The sequence below is a fragment of the Sebastes umbrosus genome, chromosome 4 (assembly GCF_015220745.1).
Source record: "Sebastes umbrosus isolate fSebUmb1 chromosome 4, fSebUmb1.pri, whole genome shotgun sequence".
NCBI classification, from domain to species: Eukaryota; Metazoa; Chordata; class Actinopteri; order Perciformes; family Sebastidae; genus Sebastes; species Sebastes umbrosus.
In genome coordinates, this window is record NC_051272.1 from 14441495 (window position 1) to 14464187 (window position 22693).

The 22693-nt window shown below is 38.0% G+C and overlaps 3 protein-coding genes across 3 annotated transcripts in view; all 3 read left to right on the forward strand.

Annotated features, from left to right (window-relative positions):
- The window catches only part of ppp6r2b (protein phosphatase 6, regulatory subunit 2b), a 32457-nt gene extending 21645 nt beyond the window's left edge, over nt 1-10812 (forward strand). Inside the window, exon 27 of the transcript XR_005206609.1 lies at nt 10788-10812. The gene's annotated coding sequence lies outside the window, so the exon portion shown is untranslated. The remainder of the gene's footprint in view (nt 1-10787) is intronic.
- Nucleotides 169-6940, forward strand: LOC119486925 (MOB kinase activator 2). The gene is made up of 5 exons (XM_037767473.1): nt 169-1464; nt 3199-3338; nt 3482-3578; nt 5020-5144; nt 5234-6940. The coding sequence occupies exons 1-5, from the start codon at nt 1382-1384 to the stop codon at nt 5470-5472; spliced, it is 684 nt and encodes a 227-aa protein (XP_037623401.1). The 5' UTR covers nt 169-1381; the 3' UTR covers nt 5473-6940.
- An 819-nt stretch (nt 10813-11631) lies between the features above and the next one.
- adm2b (adrenomedullin 2b) lies at nt 11632-20868 on the forward strand. Its single transcript, XM_037767566.1, has 2 exons — nt 11632-13215; nt 18424-20868. Exons 1-2 carry the CDS (start codon nt 13112-13114, stop codon nt 18830-18832), a joined length of 513 nt encoding a protein of 170 aa, XP_037623494.1. The 5' UTR covers nt 11632-13111; the 3' UTR covers nt 18833-20868.
- The last annotated feature ends 1825 nt before the right edge of the window (nt 20869-22693 follow it).

Here is a 22693-nt window from a genome sequence, read left to right on the forward strand (position 1 = left end):
AAACAGCAGTTGCAAAGGGCTTCACGGTTAATAATAAAAAACATAGTAATACACAGCATGAAAACATATACAATTTATAAAACTGGAGCAGATACTAAACGATAAAAGCAATATAATATTTAAAAAAAAAAAACAGAATTAAAATAAAATAAAACACAAAACCAAAGGATTTGCAAGCAACAAACTTATAAAAATGCCGGTGTATAAAAATGAGTTTTTAAAATGTGGTACGGTCTCAGCTGACCTGACAGTGAGGGAGGAGACAGTTCCATAGTGTTGGAGCTAAAATGGCAAAAGCACGGTTCCCCCTTTTTGTTTTGAGTTTGGACCGTGGGATCTTTAATAGCAATTGGTCAGAAGATCTGAGTAATCTTGGTGCAAGGTATTGGGTTATGAGTTCAGAAATATAAGAGGGTGCCATGCCATGGAGGGCTTTGAATGTGATCAGGAGGAATTGTGATCAGGATTTACATCCTGCTGTAACACAAACACATACAGTACAGACAGAGAGAGAGAGAGAGCAGGACTTGGTCCATGGAAACACAAATATGTTTACCTTAGGGGCAGGTGAGGTAGTGGATTATGTTGCCTCCAGCTCCTTACAATATGTCTTCTACACATGTGAGCCACACTGACAATTAACGCTACACCATCTCCCTGCTGTGCAAACATAAACCTGCCCGTCTTTTGTGTTAGTACACTTCTCATGTTAACTTTTCAGCTTGGAGTCGTGTCTATATATCATTGCCCCTTTCACTGAGGGTGTGTTTTCATTCCTTGGCTCAGATACATCATGTACAGCATACGTCATCACATTCCTCTATAGTTTACAAGCGGGCCACAGACACTGAACACACCTGTTCCTTCTACTCCTTCTTATCCATCTCTTTCCACTTCCATAGAGGAAAAAAAAAACATCTTTTAGTTTGCCATCTGCACCTGCCTGCTCTCTCTGTGGAGAGTGCATATACATGTGGAGTGTGTGTATGCAGTGGGTGGAAAGGGGAAGAAGGCGGAGTTGTGTTTTGTACTTTAATGGGTTGTGGAGAAACCTGCCTGTCTGCTCGGAGCTGGGAGAGGAGGAGCCTGTGGGGTGTGGGACTCCAGACAAAGGAGACATATACTCACTGACACTGGATCACTGGAGCGAAAGGAGAGACAATCCTCAAAACTTGGACTAATTTTTTTTTTTGTTGTGTTTTGGAAATCTTTTGTATTATGTGTTTTGTCAGCTGTATGGATTCATTTGTGAGCTGAGAGATGTTTGTGCCGGAGCTCCCATATGCTGTCCGCAGTGTGTAGAAGAAGTGTGTGGGTTAGTATGTTTGGGATGGAAAAGTGGGGCTGGCACAACCAACAGCTCTGCTCTTAGCTTTACGCCATGGGGGGTTGCCATAGTTACCCCTCAGCGAAGAAGGCGGACACCAAGGCTTTTCGACTTTCTGACATCAACAGTGAAAAACTGTAAGTTTTCAGCATTTCTTTTCTCTTAACTCTCTTCATCAGCCTTACACTTATACTTATGTTTCAGTTTCCTATCTGGAAATCATTTTTGCATTTTTGCTGTTCCATCTTTCTATTGTCTCCTTTAAATACTCTGAAAGAACCTAAACTAACAGAAAAGCAGGATGTTGTTGTAGTAATGGATACTGTGCAGGAAACATGACTGGAAAGCTGGCCGCACATGGTTTACTCAGGAATGTTCTCCAGATAAATCTGTGTGTGTGTGTGTGTGTGTGTGTGTGTGTCTGAGCGTGTGTGCGTGTGTGTGTGTGTGTGTGTGCTACATATTTGTCTGATGGCATCAGTGAAGGTGGATTCCTCTAACAGCAGGAACACATGTTGGTAGTTTGAACCAAGATGAGGAAAGACTCTGGTTTTTAAACACGGTTTTTTATGCAAATATTTGCTCTAGGATGAATCTTTTAGAGCCAGCTGGCTGCGCTGAAGAGGCCTGTTTATATATCACCCTCACGGCCGAGGTAAAGGTAAACAGATGGCCAAGAGCAGGAGAGCACGGTCACAGAGGAGTGTGTTTACACACAAACACAACATTATAAGTAGCTCCGGGTTCATTGTGCTTGTGTGCTGATAACTGGTAGCCAAGAGGCGGCAATTTAGTTAATACCATGAAGCCTGAACAAAACAGGATGTTAACAAAAGAAGTTCCTGTGGACATTAGAGAAGTGTGGCGAGGATTTACACTACTCTACCTTTTGTACAGCTAATGTTTACATTCAGCTCTGACACGATTCCTCCCTCTCTACCTCCTCTGACCTTTTAGTTTGGACAAATACCTGCTCTTTAGACCATTATTCTCCCTACTCACACACACATTTACACCAGGGGCAGTGAAACGCCACAGAGAGCACTGTGTTTCCCTTATCACAGTAGGCAAGGTCACACTGAGTAAACTCTCAGCTGCTGTGTGTGTGTGGGTGTAGACATCCAAAAACTGAGTGTAGCAGCTGCCTGCCTGCCTCTACACTTTCAAATATTCACTTTAATCAAAAGCGCCCTCTTAAAAAAACATTCTTGCTGTCAAAAACAGACCGAGCAGAGCACTCCTCATCATCATCACAGCGCACTGCCTGCGTCACCTCCCTGTTTGCATAAAGTCAAATCATGCTGCCAAGTTTGACTTTCCAGTACACGATGGAATTCGCAAACAACATCATTCATTTCCTGCACTCACACTCTGTAGTTATCACAAGTTCCCAAGCTGCCCGTCCTGTGTGACTGATTATAAAGAAGCACTAGCTGTATAGCTTATCAGTAGGTATATGAACTGATGTAGGAAAGCCCTGGAAAGCCAGCAGGCCTCAGCACTCGGCTCTGTACATTATCATGCACAATGTTGGTCCTTTCGGTCATTTGCTTTGTGGCACTGACCACCGCAGCAGTGAGCTTCATTAACAGTAATTACTCTGGCCTCTGAATTAACTGCCTTCATTAAATTCAATTAAATGCTGGTTTATGGGACTCTTAGCTCTGCAGTTACAGCGTTGTTTGCATGTTTTTGCATGAGTGTGTGCCAGCCACAGAGAGGAGCGTAAAACCTGTTATCTACTGACTGCAGCAGGAGTAATTAATCCACTGACCTATTGATTGTTTCACACAGCGATATTTTCTGTCTCTCTGTCTTTCTCTTTCTGCCTCTGCTTCATTAACTGTACACTGTGTCTTCCCCCCTCCAAGGGGAATTAATAACAATTATCTGGAGGAGCGTCCGTATCTGCAGCAGCAGTACATGTGCCAGCTGGTCACACACACAGATGTGTTTGCCCTCACGGCGCTGCCGCCTGGCGTCGACAGGGAAGAGTGGCTTGCCAGCAACAGTGAGTAGACCCCATTAAACACAGCAGATTTTGGACTGTTTGTACCTCTTTGATCCAGCTCCTTATCCTCCCCCACACACTTTAAACAAACAAACATAGCAATATGTACGAGGTGTAATTTCTTTCCTATTGATTTCTTTCAGCGGTGGCGTTTTTCAAGCATATAAACCTGTTCTCTAGTGCGCTGTCTGAGTTCTGCACTCCCAGTACATGCCCAACTGCCTGTGGACCAGACAACACGTAAGTTATACTGCTCATATTTTCTCACTTTGTCCTAGTAGTATCATGTCATGAAGATACTTTAAGTTTTATTTGCAGATGTTCTGAGATCTCCATGGTGAAACCCTTTAACTACTTTCTATCAAAGTAATCACCCCAAAACCATGAAAACTGTTGACAGTGCAGTTTGTGGGTTATCCTGAGTAACGAGGAAGATGTTTCTGGTAAAGACAATTTGCTGTTGAAAATGCTTTGGGGACCACAAATGAAACTTTACAACATTCACCTCCATCGTTAAAAGGGGAACTCCACCGATTTTACAAGTCAAAGTCGGTTAGGTTTTGGGAAGTAGCCTACTACTGCATATGTGATACAAGTTGTATAACATCTTTGGTGAGTCAAGAGGGAGCTGTGTGATATCTGATACATTTCCTCAAGTGATGTCACTTGAGTCAGCATCTGTTTGAAACTGAAAAAATCATCTGGGGGTGTGGAGTTAGAAAGAAGTGAAGTTACCTCTGTAGCCTACTCCTCATCTGTAGTTGACGGTCATGTCTAGAAGGAAACCCTCGCGGGATGGTAAGGGTTAAAGGTCAAATAGTTAGGGTTAGGCATTGACCTCGAATTGTTAAGGTTAGGATAGGTGGTTGGGCAGCGAGTCTTATGAGAGTTTTTGCATGTTATTGCAAGTTTTCACAACTTGCGGGTTACCTTCTAGTCATGAACCTGGTTGATGCTAGCTGCTTGAGGCTACATTAACTGCTACTAACATAACACACCAGAATCTCTGTGTTGGCAGTTGAGTTGCATTGTGGGCAATGTAGGCGCCAGGTTTTGACGAGGAAGAAGAATGAGTGGAATAAAAAAAGACAGTATCTCTGGTTTTGCTGCATCGATTTTGCTACTTTTTAAAACTCTCCATCGTGAGTCCGACAATGTCATAGACCTTTTCAAACTTGATAATATAAATGGTCTAAATGGGTCCATTTGTATTTCCTGTTGAAATGTTTGTTAATGCAGTAGCTGACAGGAAGTAAACTTGGACCAAAGCTGTTGCCTTAGCAACAGAATGGCTAAGAAAAGGTCTATAGGGGTGCAATGATAAATCGGTGAATGGGATGGTGGGAGAAGCTTCACTAGAATTGAGATCTCAAAACATGTTTTGTTGTGACTTGGGTGAACTGACTCTTGAAGATTGTAGAAAAAGTGTTTTCCTCCAGTTTCTCTGTCTTTCACAGTTACAGCCCAGCAGCACTGCATATAAACAATTATAAAGCAGAAAACTGGATATATTTAAGTATCACTTGTGCAATGTTTGTTCATATAATTACTAAACTTGAGGCATGATAGTGAAAGTTCACTTTTGACCATAAAAACAATCTAATAATAATAATATAATATAATGTTCCTTTATAAGGCTGAACACACAGCATATTGTGTCTCTGTGTGTTGGTGTTGTCAGGGTTTATGTTTGGACCGATGACCACGGCAGGAAGCTGAAGTGCTCTGCCCCGCTTTACTTTGACTATGCCATGTCATACATTCAGGAGCTACTGACTGACGAAGATGTTTTCCCCACGAAAGCAGGTAAAGGGGCATATTATTTACCGGTATGCTGCATTGTTCTGCATCACATTACACATCCCCGAAGCCATTATCTCTTCCCTCTTTTCCAGGTTCAGAGTTTCCAACAGGCTTCGTCTTTCTGGTCCAGAAGGTGTTTTTGCTGTTTTTCAGGACTCTAGCTCACATTTACTGGTGTCACTACAGAGAGACACTGGCGCTGGGCCTGCACCCACACCTCAACACACTCTTCACACACCTCACACTCTTCTGCCAGCAGCATGCCCTGTTGGAGCCGGAGGACACTGAGCCGCTGCACGACCTCATTGCAGCTCTGGGACAGCAAGACTGACCCTAAACACACATTGCACTATCACACACACACTTATATACGTGATATATCTTGTTGTAAAGCTATATAGTGTCTCTCACCACTCTGGACTTCACAATATGGATTTTTTTAAAGGTATGGAAGTTGTTAAATAGAAAATAAAATACTGTTAATGAACAGTATTTGGGAGAATGAATGAGCCTGCTCTGCTTTAAAAAGCAGAACATCAGACCGGATCTTGCTCCTGCTGTATATAGTTGTCATCAGTTATTATGATAATGTGTGAAACTTTATTATTGCATGTTAGTGTCTTTAATATAATGGTGCATTATTATATTTTGTTAAAGTCAAGATCTTCAACGTCATTCATGTCTTCCTCACAGGCTTAATACAGTAATATAAACAATGAATCGTCCAGTTCTCAGTCAATATATATACATATATATATATTGACTGAGAATATATATATAATATATATATATATATATATATATATATATATTTATATATATATAAACAAAATGTGCCCTCATTACATTTTTAACATTTGCAAAAACGGGTGATTTATTGGTACAAATGTGATTACATTGTTGTGACGGACAAAGCCTATCTCTGCATTATATAAAAATCTGTACTCTGTAATAAAAAAGTATGACCATTTTCTGTATATAGTAGATTAAAAAAGGTTATCAATTATCTAGAAGATAACAAAAATAACAAAAATTAAGGGATTGTTGAAATACTGGAGAAAATCTTATCTTATTTAATTAATTTTCTCTACACTTAGTTTAGTATCCTGCAACTATCTCATGTGTTTTTATCTTGATCCTGTAGTAACTGCTGGCACTGTAATATCAACATGTCTCCAGCACAGGAACACAGCATTTTTTAACCTTCACTGTCAGATACAGTACACTGCAGTCCATCCGTCCATCCATTATCTGTAACAACTTCTCCCATTCAGGGTCGCAGGGGGGGGCTGGAGCCGATCCCAGCTGACATTGGGTAAAGGCGGGGTACACCCTGGACAGGTCGCCAGACTATCACAGGGCTGACACATAGAGACAGACAACGATTCACACTCACATTCACACCTACGGGCAATTTAGAGTCAACAATTAACCTAATATGCATGTCTTTTGACTGTGGAGAAAACCCACGCTAACACGAGGAGAACATGCAAACTCCACACAGAAGGGCCCCAAACCGGGTTCAAACGTGCAACCTCTCTTGCTGTGAGGTGACAGTGCTAACCACTGCACCACCAAGCAGCCCTACACTGCAGTCTGTAGGCTAAATTTCTGTTTTGTTGGCTGCAGCAAATTGGATTTGAAATAAAACAACGACCATGAGGGTAAAGTGCTGAGTTCCAGCTTTCATGAGGTACACCAGATTGGGTTAAACGGTGTGGTAACTGTATTTAAAGTCCTACACTATTCACCTATTACAGATTAAAACACCCTCCAGGACCCTGGAGGAAGTTCATGGCTCAATGCCTCCTTTTACTACTGCATCCATTACAAGAGCAAACTGCTGGGTTGCAAGGTGGTGTAGGAATTAGACAAACTGTTTCTCTCACCTGCCACATACAGAAGTTCAAGTTCCCATTTTGGCAAAACACACACCCCATAAAAGTTTCCTTCAGAAGCCGATACTGAATCCCCCCCAGGTCACTCTGACCTCCCTCTGGAGTGTTACTGTCCAACACAGAGGTTTTCAAACTGAGGCCAATTGAGGGGCAGACATAAGGAAAAGACACTCTTTCACCACACGGAGGCATCAAAATACCACCACACTGTTATGGAAAGTCATACTTATAGTCATAGTCAAGTCAAATAGTCATAGTATAGTATGTCAAAAAAAAAAAAAAATTATTTTTTTAAAAGTCATAGTATAGTACGTCAAAAAAATTTAAAAAGAAATTTGAAAAAAGTCATAGTATAGTATGTTGGAAAAAAATTGTAGTATAGTATGTCAAAAATATAATTTTTTTTTTTAAAAAGAAGTCATAGTATAGTTTGTTGAAAAAATCAATTAAAAAAATCAATTAAAAAAAAAAGTCATAGTATAGTATGTCGACATTTTTTTTTAAAAATTTTTTTTAAAAGTCATAGTATGTCGAAAAAATTTAATTAAAAAAAAAAAAGTCTTAGTATAGTATGTTGAAAAAAAGTCATAGTATAATATGTTGAAAAAAGTCATAACATAGTATGCCGGAAAAAAATCCTAGTATAGTATGTCGAAAACATTTATTAAAAAACAAAGTCATAGTATAGTATGTCGAAAAAAAATATTTAAAAAAGAAAAAAGTCATAGTATAGTATGTTGAAAAAATTTATAAAAAAAAAAAAGTCACAGTATAGTATGTCCAAAAAGTGATAGTATAGTATGTCAGAAAAATAAAAAAAAGTCGTAGCATAAAATGTCGAAAAAAAGTCATAGTATAGTATGTCCAAAAAGTAATAGCATAGTATGTCGAAAAAAGTTATAGTATAGTATGTCGAAAATATTAATTTAAAAAAAAAAGAAGTCATAGTATAGTTTGTTAAAAAAATCAATTAAAAAAAAAGTCATAGTATAGTATTTCCAAAAAGCAATAGTATAGTATGTCGAAAAAAAAAAAAAAAAAGTCGTAGCATAATATGTCGAAAAAAAGTCATAGCATAGTATTTCGAAAAAATGTATTAAAAAAAAAAGTCACAGTATAGTATGTCGAAAAAACTTAATTAAAAAAACAAAAAAGTCATAGCATAGTATGTAAAAAAAGTCATAGTATGGTATGTCGAAAAAAGTTATAGTATAGTAAAAAGAAGTCATAGTATAGTTTGTCGAAAAAAATCATTACATTTTTTTTTTTAAAAAGTCATAGTATAGTATGTCGGAAAACTTCACAGTATAGTATGTTAAAAAAAATATAAGTCATAGTATAGTTAGTTGAGAAAAATAAAATAAAAGTCATAGTAAAGTATGTCGAAAAAATGTTATCTAAAAAAAAAAGTCATAGTATAGTATGTTGAAAAAAAATCGTAGTATAGTATGTCGAAAAAAAATCGTAGTATAGTATGTCAAAAAAAAAATATATTTTTTTAAGAAGTCATAGTTTAGTATGTCAAAAAAATCAATAAAAAAAATCAATAAAAAAAAAGTCACAGTATAGTATGTCCAAAAAGTGATAGTATAGTATGTCAGAAAAATAAAAAAAAAGTCGTAGCATAAAATGTCGAAAAAAAGTCATAGTATAGTATGTCCAAAAAGTAATAGCATAGTATGTCGAAAAAAGTTATAGTATAGTATGTCGAAAATATTAATTTAAAAAAAAAAAGAAGTCATAGTATAGTTTGTTAAAAAAATCAATTAAAAAAAAAGTCATAGTATAGTATTTCCAAAAAGCAATAGTATAGTATGTCGAAAAAAAAAAAAAAAAAGTCGTAGCATAATATGTCGAAAAAAAGTCATAGCATAGTATTTCGAAAAAATGTATTAAAAAAAAAAGTCACAGTATAGTATGTCGAAAAAACTTAATTAAAAAAACAAAAAAGTCATAGCATAGTATGTAAAAAAAAGTCATAGTATGGTATGTCGAAAAAAGTTATAGTATAGTAAAAAGAAGTCATAGTATAGTTTGTCGAAAAAAATCATTACATTTTTTTTTTAAAAAGTCATAGTATAGTATGTCGGAAAACTTCACAGTATAGTATGTTAAAAAAAATATAAGTCATAGTATAGTTAGTTGAGAAAAATAAAATAAAAGTCATAGTAAAGTATGTCGAAAAAATGTTATCTAAAAAAAAAAGTCATAGTATAGTATGTTGAAAAAAAATCGTAGTATAGTATGTCGAAAAAAAATCGTAGTATAGTATGTCAAAAAAAAAATATATTTTTTTAAGAAGTCATAGTTTAGTATGTCAAAAAAATCAATAAAAAAAATCAATAAAAAAAAAGTCACAGTATAGTATGTCCAAAAAGTGATAGTATAGTATGTCAGAAAAATAAAAAATAAGTCGTAGCATAAAATGTCGAAAAAAAGTCATAGTATAGTATGTCCAAAAAGTAATAGCATAGTATGTCGAAAAAAGTTATAGTATAGTATGTCGAAAATATTAATTTAAAAAAAAAAAGAAGTCATAGTATAGTTTGTTAAAAAAATCAATTAAAAAAAAAGTCATAGTATAGTATTTCCAAAAAGCAATAGTATAGTATGTCGAAAAAAAAAAAAAAAAAAGTCGTAGCATAATATGTCGAAAAAAAGTCATAGCATAGTATTTCGAAAAAATGTATTAAAAAAAAAAGTCACAGTATAGTATGTCGAAAAAACTTAATTAAAAAAACAAAAAAGTCATAGCATAGTATGTAAAAAAAGTCATAGTATGGTATGTCGAAAAAAGTTATAGCATAGTAAAAAGAAGTCATAGTATAGTTTGTCGAAAAAAATCATTAAATTTTTTTTTTAAAAAGTCATAGTATAGTATGTCGGAAAACTTCACAGTATAGTATGTCAAAAAAAATATAAGTCATAGTATAGTTAGTTGAGAAAAATAAAATAAAAGTCATAGTAAAGTATGTCGAAAAAATGTTATCTAAAAAATAAAGTCATAGTATAGTATGTCGAAAAAAAATCGTAGTATAGTATGTCAAAAAAAATATATATTTTTTTAAGAAGTCATAGTTTAGTATGTCAAAAAAATCAATAAAAAAAATCAATAAAAAAAAAGGCATAGTATAGTATGTCGAAAAACATATTTTAGTTTAGCTAGATATTCTCATAGCTAAACTAACTCTTCTGCAGTGTGTAGTGTGCGCGCATGCACGTGAGGTGGAGCGAGCTGTGAGTGAAGGCAGGCAGGCAGAGGAGCAGAGGAGCAGAGTACAGCAGAGACTCCGGCCCTGGAGACCAAAGCTATGGTCTCCCCCGCATCCTCCGACCGCAGCCAACACTGTTTTGCAAGACGGGCTTCACTAGATATGATTTTGCGGTTTTGGTGCTTCCGTGTAGTTTGTGTTGGAGTTTGAGTCTGAACAGCGTAGCCACACGAGAGCGCGCATGGGACACCGACCCGGATTGATTTATACGTGTAAGAAGTTACAAACAGTCCCTTTAACTGGCATAAACCTGTGGTATTGGCATTTATCACAGATCTAAAGTCTCTGTAAGTCACAGGAAAGGCTTTTGGTAGCCTATCTGGAAAAACTAAAGCCCTTTTGAGGATTTGTGCATTTTGAAATCAAAATCCCGCCCCAGACTGAGACTGAAACTCGGCCTTTCCTTTGAGAGCCAAAGCATCTTTGTCTGCTAAAAGAGATCAGACGGCGGGGGGATGAATCTGGATAGTGTGGACACACACACACACACACACTCAGTTTGTTCTTAGGAGTAGATAGGAGATGTGTTAATGCATGTGTTGGACTGAGTTGAGGCTCACAGTGTTTGAAACTGAGCTTACAAGGTATTACTGTAAACTGCTGAGTCACAGACAAGCACACACACACACAGCTCTTTAATTAAGGCCTGAAGCCACCTCCACATACAGAGCATTCTTTTAATCAGGTTCAGACTCTGAGCTTCTCATCGGTGTCCTTCTTCACAAAAAAAGATTAGTTGTAGTTATACAACGAAAGGAGAACAGGATCACTACGACCAAAGCGGAGCCAGATTACCTCTCTGTATCAATTCCTTTACTTCTTTGGACGTTTGTAAATCAAGGGTCACCATGACAATAGTAGTCGGGCTGGCTGACCTGAACAGGGTTACACGGCTAGATTCATTTCTCTGCACACGCACCCTTTAATGTCTGATTAAAGATCTTTCTCCTTATCAAAACTTATGGATCCAGTGGTCAGGTTGAAGCTTTGGTTACCAACCTTCTTGCTATATGTGACCCTCATAAACAAAGCAGAGTCATCTCACAACCCCCTTGTCGTACATACTTCTATGGGCTGTGAGCATTTCAAGCAAAGACTGATTTTTTACCTTTTGTGTCTATTTAATTAGAATATTTAGAGGCCTGGAGACGTAAAACTACCGCAGTGTTTCACAAGAAAAAAGCAAAGATAAGAGTGACATGTTTTTTTGGAGGGGAAGAAAAGCAGCTGTAAGGAGGTCAGATACACACTATACTGGACCACCATATCAATTCATATACTATATTTTATTGAAATTGAATCTTGCGTTGGGTTGTAAAAGATAAATGTCAGCTTTTGTAGTTAACTTTACAAATGTCACAAGAGCATTTTCTGCTCATATATTTTAGAAAAGGGCACGTGGGCATGGATGTAGATTGACAATGCTGTTACTGTTCACAGTTCAGATATAACATGTGATTTCTCTGCTGGGCAAGAGTCTTTAATGCCAGAACCGGGAGCGTTACTGAAAGGCACTTATTTCATCTCTTATCAGCAATGCTTTACTGTGAGCTAATTATTGATGGATAATTGTATTTATCAGTTTCCAATCAATCGTCCACTCACACACTTCAAGGTCTCACTAACACTGCAGGCTTTCATTAGACCTCTATAGCCCAATAGCACAATTAGCTTCTCTTGTAATGACTTTGTTATTAAAGTGCAGGTTGATTTTGGTTTATTTTTGTCTTTGTTTAGCACTAATCAACATGCATGGTATCATTTTTTCAGCACAAACTCAGCTATAAGTCTGACAAAGCAGCTCCAAGAAATTCTAAAATACAACAAAAATGACACATGCATAATCAATCAAAATACAATTAGGCCTATAGAACAGTTTTAGGGTGAAAACAAAAACATTGTTTTACTATTTATACACATAAATGCAGCCGGGAAATGTCTATTTACATGCAAAAATGATTTTACTCCAGCTAGATTTAGTGTATTTTTCATTTAAAGTCTGCCTGTAAATCACTGAAAATATTAATAATTCACACTTTTAAGATTTATTTTTAAAAATGTCTTGATATGATATCTACAACTGGTTTGTTCAGCTTGCTCACCGATGAATAGAAGGACTCCAGAGGGTTTTAATACGACCTCGGTGTCTTTAATGATGGGTTCAGTAGCTCCTTTCTAACTGGGTCAAGCTCACTCTGGCCACAAATAGAAGCTCCTTGTGTAAAAAAGACACAAAATCCAATAACAAAATCTATAAGGACACCTATAAAGTCACCATGACCTCACATTTAAAAAAAACAAAACAACAGATAGGTCTTTATAGGTCTATGGCAAAATGTCCTTCACCTCTATAACCAAGATTATATGAGAAGACTGGTTTTGATTCATTAGAGGTAAGGTTGTTGAGTCCTTGTTGAGGACAGACAATAAGCCTTCCTCCCTCCTCCCCCTCCTCTTCCTCCTCCTCCTCCTCCCTCAAGCAAGCTTTATAAATGAGAGATCTCAGGACTCCAGTTGCTCCCGATGTGAGCACCAATGAGCTCCTGAGTTTTCACCTCTTTTTCAGTGGATTTTTTTTTTATTATAAGCAACAAGGCCAGTGAGTGTGCAGAGAGGATGCAGCAGACTGATGATGCTGTCACTCATCCATACGATGCAACTTCTTAAAATAACTTAAAACAACTCCAAAAGTGTTTTCACTGGATTTTTTTCCGCTTTTAGAAAATTAATATTTTTTTTGGTCTTCTGAGATCCACCACCACCTCCACCCCCCCGGACAGCGCGTCTCCACTGCGCCGCCATGTGCGCGCTGCTGCCGGCCTGGTTGTGCCTGCTGCTCGGCCTCCTGCCTCTGGAGATCCAGTCCCGGGCTTTGACTCTGCAGAGCCTCACTCACAGACAGAGGTACTACTACCTAGCCTAGTTGAAGGTGGAAAACGTTTGTTAAAGATGTTATTATGTCATTTCTACACAAAGTGTGAGGTCAGTGTAACATAAATTAATCTAAAATGCTGCTTTTATATCTTTAGTCAGTGTTATTCCATGTAATGAATGGGTCAAATAATAGGAAGGAAAAATATCCCCAACAAAATATCAAGATATTTTTACACATAGTAACTTCTGGTGAATCTATCAATAGTTAGTATTAGTAATATGGTATACTATTAATTTATTATCCCTTAGTGGTAGCATACATTCATATCCATACAACATGCCTTAGATTATATTTTTGATCTTATTATATTAATTTTTTTTTATTTAAAGAAACTGTGAAGCATTGTTAAACGTTTAAATAATGGAAAATCAAGCCAAATCAACTTAATTTATAGGCCTATCATTTAGCCCCAAATCACATATTTGTCTGCTTTTGCAATCTGAACTACATTTTACCTAACACCTTCGATTCTCAGCAGACAAAGCTCCTTCAAATCATAAAGCCAGTAAGTTAATTAATCAATTAACACTAACAATTTGGACTAAAGTAATTTATCAAGCAAAAAAACCCCCAAACCTCTCCAATGTAATGATTTACTGCTTTTCTCTGTTATGTTATGACATTATCTATTGTAAATTTAATAATTTAGGGTTTTGGACTTTTTTGGTACAACTTGGGCTATGGAAACCTGCGATGGGCATTTGTCACTATTTTTAGACTAAATTATCAATTGATTAATCAAGAAAATAATGAACAGATTCATTAATTATGAAAATAATCATTAGTTGTGGTGTAGGGCAGCAGTTGGAGACATTAAACGTCTGTGTCTTGCCTTCTGGCAGTCATTAATGTGAGAAAAAGGTCCAACAGTCAAATGGGGCAATTCCTCTCAGCAGCAGGAGGTGAGACAGCGGTGAGGCTGATTTAGTGGGATTTGGGACAAGGATACATGTACATACCGAGGGGCCAAGCAGCAAACAAGCCTCACTCACAGTAAGGTGGACTACAACAGACAGCAGTTTGTAGGTTGTGATAGTTGTGGATGTCTTCTTGTGACCTAGTAATACTAAATTAACTGTCACATGCAGACCCATGATGCATCATCAGTTTATCTTACAGTAACCTAATAGTTTTTATGACATTTTAGTCCCACATGACTAGCATGCCCGCTAATATCACGTTAAGTTGCATATTTGCATAATGGAAGGAAAAGATGCATCAAGAGCTTCTTAAATATATTGATAAAGCTTTGGAGCAATAACAAGATATTAAGAAACTATTCCATGTAATTTGCATTCATCTCTGCATACATGTTATACAGTATTATCTTTCTCAATGTTTTATTTTTTATCAAGTTGACTATCTGATGGTAAGTCTTGAGTTGCACTTTATTTTTACATAAGAAAAAAGAGCTCTGTGAAGGTTTTATAGGTTGGGGCGCAGTAGGTGTAAACACAAAATCCCTGGCTACAGAGAAAGAGGAGAGAGGATCTCAGTGTGATTCAACACTGATGGATGTAACATAATACTGCTGCTGGCACTTAGCAAAATGCCTCGAGAAAAAAACAAAAGGAAGGACAGAGAAAGAAAAATGAAAGGATTGAGTTTTAATTTAGAACAGACAGATAGAAAAAGAGGAAGAGAAAATAATGAGTGGACCCAGTGACAATAAATGTTAGTGAAACAGTGGGGATCTGATAGGGACAAAAAGGTTTCTTTGCGGAAAGTAGTTTTGAGGAGTTACGACAGGCAAGTGTGTGTGTGTGTGTGTGTGTGTGTGTGTGTGTGTGCAGTTCCTCTGTGAAGAACCCCATGCTGCGCTTTAACTTGGAAGGAATGTTGGAGAAGCTCCTTTTGCCCTCAGACTCTCCACTGGTTCACAACCTGGACCACCATATAACACACACACACACAAGAAAGAAAAAGAGAGAGAGAGAAAGTGTGAGAGAGAGGTCCCAACAGAAAGTGCAGATAGAAAAGTGTGTGCTCACCTCAACTCATACAGTACTGTTATCATGCAGTGTTGTGACAAATGTCCAACATCAAACCTTAAAACAGATTTTTTTTAGCCGTGCTTGCTGTGCGTCTTGATTGATGACATGTTTGGCCGGTCAGTCGGTCTATCATTTCGGTTCAGACAATAGACTGTATATAAGAAGTGGACGTAGTCACCGTGACGTCACCCATTGGTGTGTGGACTGCTGTTTTGAAGCCTCGAGTTCTCCATTTTGCCCGTTGCCATCTTGGTTATTTGCAACCAGAAGTGACATGAGAGAGTGGAGCGAAGTACAAACGCTGAATAAGACATTTTCAGACGACCAAAAAGGTTATATTTTAACTTTCATTAACTGCGAAAGGGTTGTAAAATGAAAACTCAGAGACCGGACAACGCCGTGGTATCAACCAGTCAATCACAAAGTAGCCATACCCTAAAGCATACCCTGCTTTATGGTCCATTTTACTCTAAATGGGACCATAATTTACTAAATGAACATCATGCTGTATTGAAGAAGACTTGAAACTAGAGATTGAGACCATAAACTCATGTTTACAATGTTTACTGAGGTAATAAATCAAGTAAAAAGTAGGGTCATTTTCTTATAGACTTCTATACAATCAGACTTCTTTTTGCAACCAGAGAAGTCGCCCCCTGCTGGCTGTTAGAATTCAAGTTTAAGGCACTTCTGCATTGGCTTCACTTTTCAGACTCCGGAGTTGCCCACTGGTTCGGACTGAAATAGTTCAACAACAACTGGATGGGTGGGCACAAAAGTTTGCAGAGACATGAATCCTAATTTGGTGATCCCCTGACTTCTCATCTAGCGCCACAATGAGGTTGACATTTTGCTTTTGAGTGAAATATTCCAACAACTATTGAGGATTGTTGTGTTATCGGCTACAGATATTCAAGGTACCTAAAAGGTAAACATAAATAACTTTGGTTGTACTGGGAGGCACTTTCCCTCCAGAGACAACTGTGTTTTAAAGCTTCCAATCACTGGTGTAACACATCAGTGAGTTGGTCAGGGAGTGGGTGAACAAATAAATGAGTGTGTATGTGTTGGTCGTGAGAGCCCAAGGCGTCTAGCCAGAAGAGTGATCAGACGACCAGTCAGGATTAGTTACAGGATAAAGATCATATGCTATTCTGGCCCACTTTTCACACCAAACAAACATTATCTCGCTCTATCCGCCTCTCTCCCTTTATTCTTTGCTTCTCACCTCATGAATAGCCAACACTTGTGAATGGGAAAATGTATACACACAATATGTCTCCATCCAAATGCCAAACATTAACATTACCAAAAACTAAATATTAAGTAAGTACAGTTATGGTAAGTTGTTGTTACATAAGAATTGATTACACATGTACTTAGGTATGCCCCAAATTCCAGAGACTTGATTTAGCCACTTATTTCTGTAGCGGAAAAGAACATGAGTGAACCGATTACTGCGTTATTGTTCTGAGCTTGTTTAACAATCGCACACTGGGTGGAAGCTGTAGAGCACCGAGTGCTCTTTGTCCCCTGCTACTTTACATGATCTATACAAGTATTGCATAATTTGTGAGCGGTCACTAGGCCAAACAGACCGAATGAGGGATAAATGAAAAAGAGAAAAAAGAGGTGTTGTGACGACGTGAGAAAAAAGTAAGACAGCAGGGAGGTGAGAAAGGAAGTACTTCAAACACACTCAAGAGGAGTGGTGGTGTAGGAGCCTTTTACCATCTACATTGTGCTCTATGGTTGTCTCTTTCTTGCTCCCACCCTTTGTCTGCTAAGATACTGTTGTTGATTAACTGAAAATATATATTTTCTTTTAGGCATTTTAGACTGTTGGTTTAAAATTTCAATGATTGACTAAGAGACATGTAAAAGAAACAGCTTGTCAACATGAGTAAGCAGTAATTAGTTGTCTCAAGTGTTTAAAGGAACACTTTGACCTTGTAGGAGCTTGTTTGCTGTTGTACCCAGAGTCAGATGAGAGGATACATTTTATCGCAGTGCATTCAACACAAACCTTAGAATTGTTGTGCTAAACTAGGTAAAACACATCCCACACCTGAGGCAATTCAAGGACTAATGCATGCCAACGAGCCAGAGATGCATGCATTTATGAGACTCGAAGCCCATGCAGGGTGCCTCTTGGTGTGACAGTGACAACCTTGACCTGATTGCTGGCCCTCTTGGCAGCAAAGTCTCATTTGAATGGCAAATTTTGATGACACTTTCTGTGCTTACCATGGTGACGACCACGGAGGATGGAGAATCAACACTGACATTTCAACTGACATTTCAAGGTTTGACCTCAAATGGTTTAGGTTAGGAATTGACCTTAAATAGTTAAGGTTAGGCATTGACCTGCATTGACCTTGAATAGTTAAGGTTAGGCATTGACCTGCACTGACCTTGAATAGCTAAGGTTAGGCACTGACCTCAAATAGTTATGGTTAGGCACTGACCTCAAATGGTTAAGGTTAGGCATTGGCCTCAAATAGTTAAGGTTAGGCATTAGCCTCGAATAGTTAAGGATATGCATTTATCTTGAATAGTTAAGGTTAGGTTTTGATCAAATAGTTAAGGTTAGGTTTTGATCAAATAGTTGAGGTTAGGATAGGTCATCGGGCAGCGAGTCTTGCGAGAGTTTTTGCAGAGTTTCAGATTTCACAATTTGTGGGTTACCTTCTAGACAAGACCCTAATTTTGCTGGATTCACATCATATGATCAGATGTTCACAAAAAAGTTTAATTTCAGCTGTTTTGTTTATAAACTAAAAGATCACACATAGGCAATAAGACCATGAGTGAAATCCGATACAGAGACAGTGCAGCTGGATAAGCGAGCTTTAGAAGTAGACTACCACCTGTTCAACCCCCTTTTGTCTATCTCTCTGGCTATCTGTCCTTCTCACTTTCTCTTTCAATCCACTCTCTCTGTTTCGGTCCTTGAAAAAAAAGAGAGACCACAGGTTGAGTAAGGTGGACATTCCTGCAGTACAAGCCTGACTTCCCGTGAGGCATTTCATCTTGTCGTAGTGATTCAGTTTCACTCAGAAACACAAGCAGCCGACGTACACTTGACTGCCCAGCATCATATGTGAACAGGCTGTGTGTTGTACTACTTTTGCATTGAATCTAAACATTTTCTCTCTCTCTGTCTGTTTCTCTGTTTCTTAGGTCGAGTTTACCCAGAACCTATAAATACCCAAAGTCTTCTAACACCGCCATCATGCCTACTGCGTCTGATCTCTCTGTTGCCGTTGACAACCACATCACCGAGGGAGACCGACATATCATCTGGAGGGCCCTGCTGCACAAAGAGCCCCCGCCGAGGTTGTCCGACCTGTTGGTCGACCAAAGAGACAGTGTACTATGGGAAGCGCCGGTCTGGCAGCGTGGGTCAAGGGGTCGTCGCCATGCCCACAGTGGCGGCGGGAGGGGCCACGGCCATCTGATGAGGGTGGGGTGTGTCCTAGGCACCTGTCAGGTTCAGAACCTCAGCCACCGTCTCTACCAGCTGATTGGACAGAGCGGGAGGGAAGTCTCCTCCCCCATTAACCCTCGCAGTCCACACAGCTTCGGCTAACACCACACCACGAAAGCTACCGACACCTTTACCATCAAACGCTGGCAAGTTAGCCAGATCGTTTTTTGCATCAGTGACACAATTAGACAGCAAAATAAGCATTTGACGTCAGTCCTTGAAATCCAGTCTCCTAGAAATGTGTTCTAAATTGTTTTTCCCTGTTGTGTTGTGATGAAAAATGTAATCGCTTGCTGGATTATGTTCAGACTGAGGCAACGTTTCTTTGAGTAAATGGAGCAGGTATACAATATCTGTTTGCAAGATCGGATATTTTGGCCGAAAACAAATTAAATACGTTGTCAGAGAACATTTTATTGGTACGTTCAGTATCAACATTGCAACTTGCCACATAAGTTAACTAACAATATTTCCTCATTATGTTGATAGAAATCCCTGCAGCATTACTTTTCTCCTAAAACATATTTGCTGCTCCAAAGTAGTAATATATGGCATGCAGGTAATTTCAAGGAGACAGGGTTGGTCCCGATCTCAGCTGATTAGTATCAAAAGTATAGTTATGGTTTATTACAACTATTCACAACAACTTGGGTCTTATTTTTGTAGTTGTAGTAGTTGTAGTTTTGACCGTCAAATAAACTGCTGAGATCTGGGAATGGAGCGACATTGCCAAAAAGATGTCAGACGGAGCAAGAAACACAAGCAGACCGATTTTAAACAAAACCCCAAGTCAGCCAAACTAGGGGAATAGTAAATAGTAAATAACCATCGCAGTCTGCGGGAAACTTTCAAGGCAGGGGTCACATGACAGACCGCACATGACTCTTGCTTTGCAGGTTGCATCGGTGCCTCAAGAGTCTCCCCACAGTTTATAGGCCAACTTCCTGGTACAATTTATTATCACAGACATGTCAGGTGTGCTCACTTTCGGGTTTACCTGCAAGTGGTTTAGAATGCTCTGGCTAAACTTGTGGCTCGTTTCATCATTTGACTGAGAAGAAACCAAGTTTATTGCCCCTTCAGACTCTGATGTAGTGATGTTACCATGTTCCCAGATCCAAGCAATTATTCTGGTGAGCACAATGTGATCATAGCCTATAGATACGATAGACAACACTACGAAAATGAGTTGTAATAAACCAGAATTTCTGCATTGTTTAATATTATGGCCTCTAGTTTCATAGAGGTGACGGCCAACGCAAATTGGAGATTTCCACAGCCACCAATTTACAGTCTTGGGTGTTTTGGCATTCATACAATAACACCCATTTAGACACGATGATGTAAACAAGAAAAATTGTGAATGAGCGATGCCTCTCTCAAACTGACCTACCTAACTAATGTCTACTATCGTCATCAATGGTGATCCTGCTGATCTGAACATACTTGAGCTCAGAGCTAATCTGTCTTTCAAAAGGACCTCCATCTACGTCTGCAAACAAGTAGCTTTACTTCAGTGCGAACAGAAACCCAGAATAACCTCCAATCAAACCCCGTTAACCCTTCACCCAAAACCCCACAGAGCACACAGTTAGCCAAAATAACCACTAACCCTAATCCGTGATCTGTCGTGACGCTTCTTAACGTCTCGTAACAAGGACAACTGGACTGCAGTGGGGTTTTTTGAACCTGTAAACTGCAACTCTACGATGCATCATTTTGATTTTTGTCACTGTTAAGTCTGTTTTTGAGCCTTAATTGCTTTAATCATTTGTAAGGCCTTGTAATGTTTTTGCCTATCCAAATTAAGCACCACTGTGAATGTTGACTATCAAAGTGTTATTTAAAGCTTTATAGTCTTCTGCTTTTCTGTGTGTGTGTGTCAGTTCAGCAACAGTGTCAGTAGTTAAATGTTAATAGGAATGCATGAGAGCACTTTATTCTTCTTTACATTCAGTATGACTTGAATTTTAAAAATGTGTTATTTAACTTAATGAGATCATTTTGTTGTAAATATCCCACTTTACTAAATCTTCATGTTCATGTGAGCGCCCCTTCAAGGTACAAGTTTCCTTTTGTAAACTACCTGTGTTGCTTCCATGTAATACTTTTTATTTTACAGTAGCAGCTTTGTTTAATAAAAACTCCAGTCGAAACCTTCACGTGTATTTTATCTGTCTGACAGCAGTGTGAGGTGAACTTTTTAAAGCCCACATAGTTTATGGTTGGAAAATGTGTCTCACACCATGTTAGTGATATTGATTATTAATCTGGGCTACTAATGTACACATGCACACAAGAGTAAAGGTTAAGGGAAGTGAAAAGTCCAAACCAATGCCTCAGACAGGAGTGGAACAGGTAGCCTAACGTTACGCCCGTCCTCATGAACAGGTGGTACTCGTCAGGCTTTATTGTACACAGTTGAGAGAGTTTGGTAAATCCGACTTGAAACCAGAGTTATTATAGTAAATTAAACTGAAACTAAAACAAAAATAAGCTGTGAAAAATACATTTAGTAAACTGAAACTAAATAAAAACTATATCCTTGAGGAAAAACTGAAACTAAACTGAAACTATATTGCCTTGGTAAAACAATTAAAATTAAAACTAACAAATTCATTTCAGTATTTCCCTCAACTCTTATGACATTGAACCACAGAAACTGAATGGACTTGACCTTCCAGGAGATGGTGCTATGGTACAATTGCTTCACTAAAGTGGTGCAAAGAATAAACATTATTTGGCCAATCCTACGCAGTTCTCCAACCATCAATGTATTTTGTATGTATATGTAGCTAAACACTTCTTATGAGAAATTTTATCTGGCCCTAACAAAAACTAAAAACTACTGTAAAACTAAATACATAAAAACTAAAACTAAATCTTTCTGAAAAACTGAAAATAAAACTAGCAAACTCACTCTGAAAGCTAAACTAAAATGAAATGAAAAAGTCAAAACTAAGATCTAATTCAAAATTCAAAACTATTATAACTTTGCTTAAAACCTTTTGAGGCTGAGATATCCGGTCTTTTAGTCGCTAGTATGGCACAAGCTCAAAAAACGCTGGATCCTACATTTTACATAATGCAACATGCAGGGACGGTTCTAGCCTGCTATATTAAGGTGAGCTGGTAGAAATAATAAGTGGCCAACTTGGGCGGTAGGTAGTCCAGAGGTTGGATAACCGGACTAGTGGCTGACGGTTATTGGTTCAAATCCCTGGCCAGCTGGCAACCAGAGGTGTTGTCAGAGTCAAGATCTGACACAAGCTCCTGCCATTATGTCATCAGGCGTCTCCAGCTTATGGCTGTGTGTTGGTGAACAGGGTGTTTGGATGGGTTAAATGCAGAAGACTGACTGACTTTTAATTGAAAGAATAACTTTATCAATGAGGCTTCCATAAACTAAATTTGAGGAAATTTGGAAGGAGTGGGAAAAAAGTATATTTCTCAAAAACGCCCTTCTTTTGTTTATTTTTTCTATTTTTCTAAATTTAATTTTTTTATTATTATTATTATTATTATTATTATTATTATTTATTTCATTTTATTTCACATGAAAAGCACCCCATGTTCTATTTGTGTGTTCTATAATTTCATTGTAAAAAAGTGGAAACGTTGGTTCACTTCATATATTTGTATCTAATTAAGTATGTTTATGTAAATGTCTGAGTAAAACCAAATAAAGGAAAAAACAAGTGAAAAAAATAAATAAATTAAAATACATCTAGAACAACTATGACTGTAGTATGTTCCTGTGTTTTGACCTGCCAAGGGACTACAGATGTGAATTAGCTTAAAGCTATAATCTGGTACGGTGCATCAAATGGTGACATTTATGTTTTAAACTGTACATGGTCCCTTTTAAATAAAATAAAATAATAATAAATAATAATTAAAGCCGCAAGCGGCATTACGCGGGTTGTAGCTTTCGCCCGCTCAAAGCGCCCCTTAGTGGTCGAT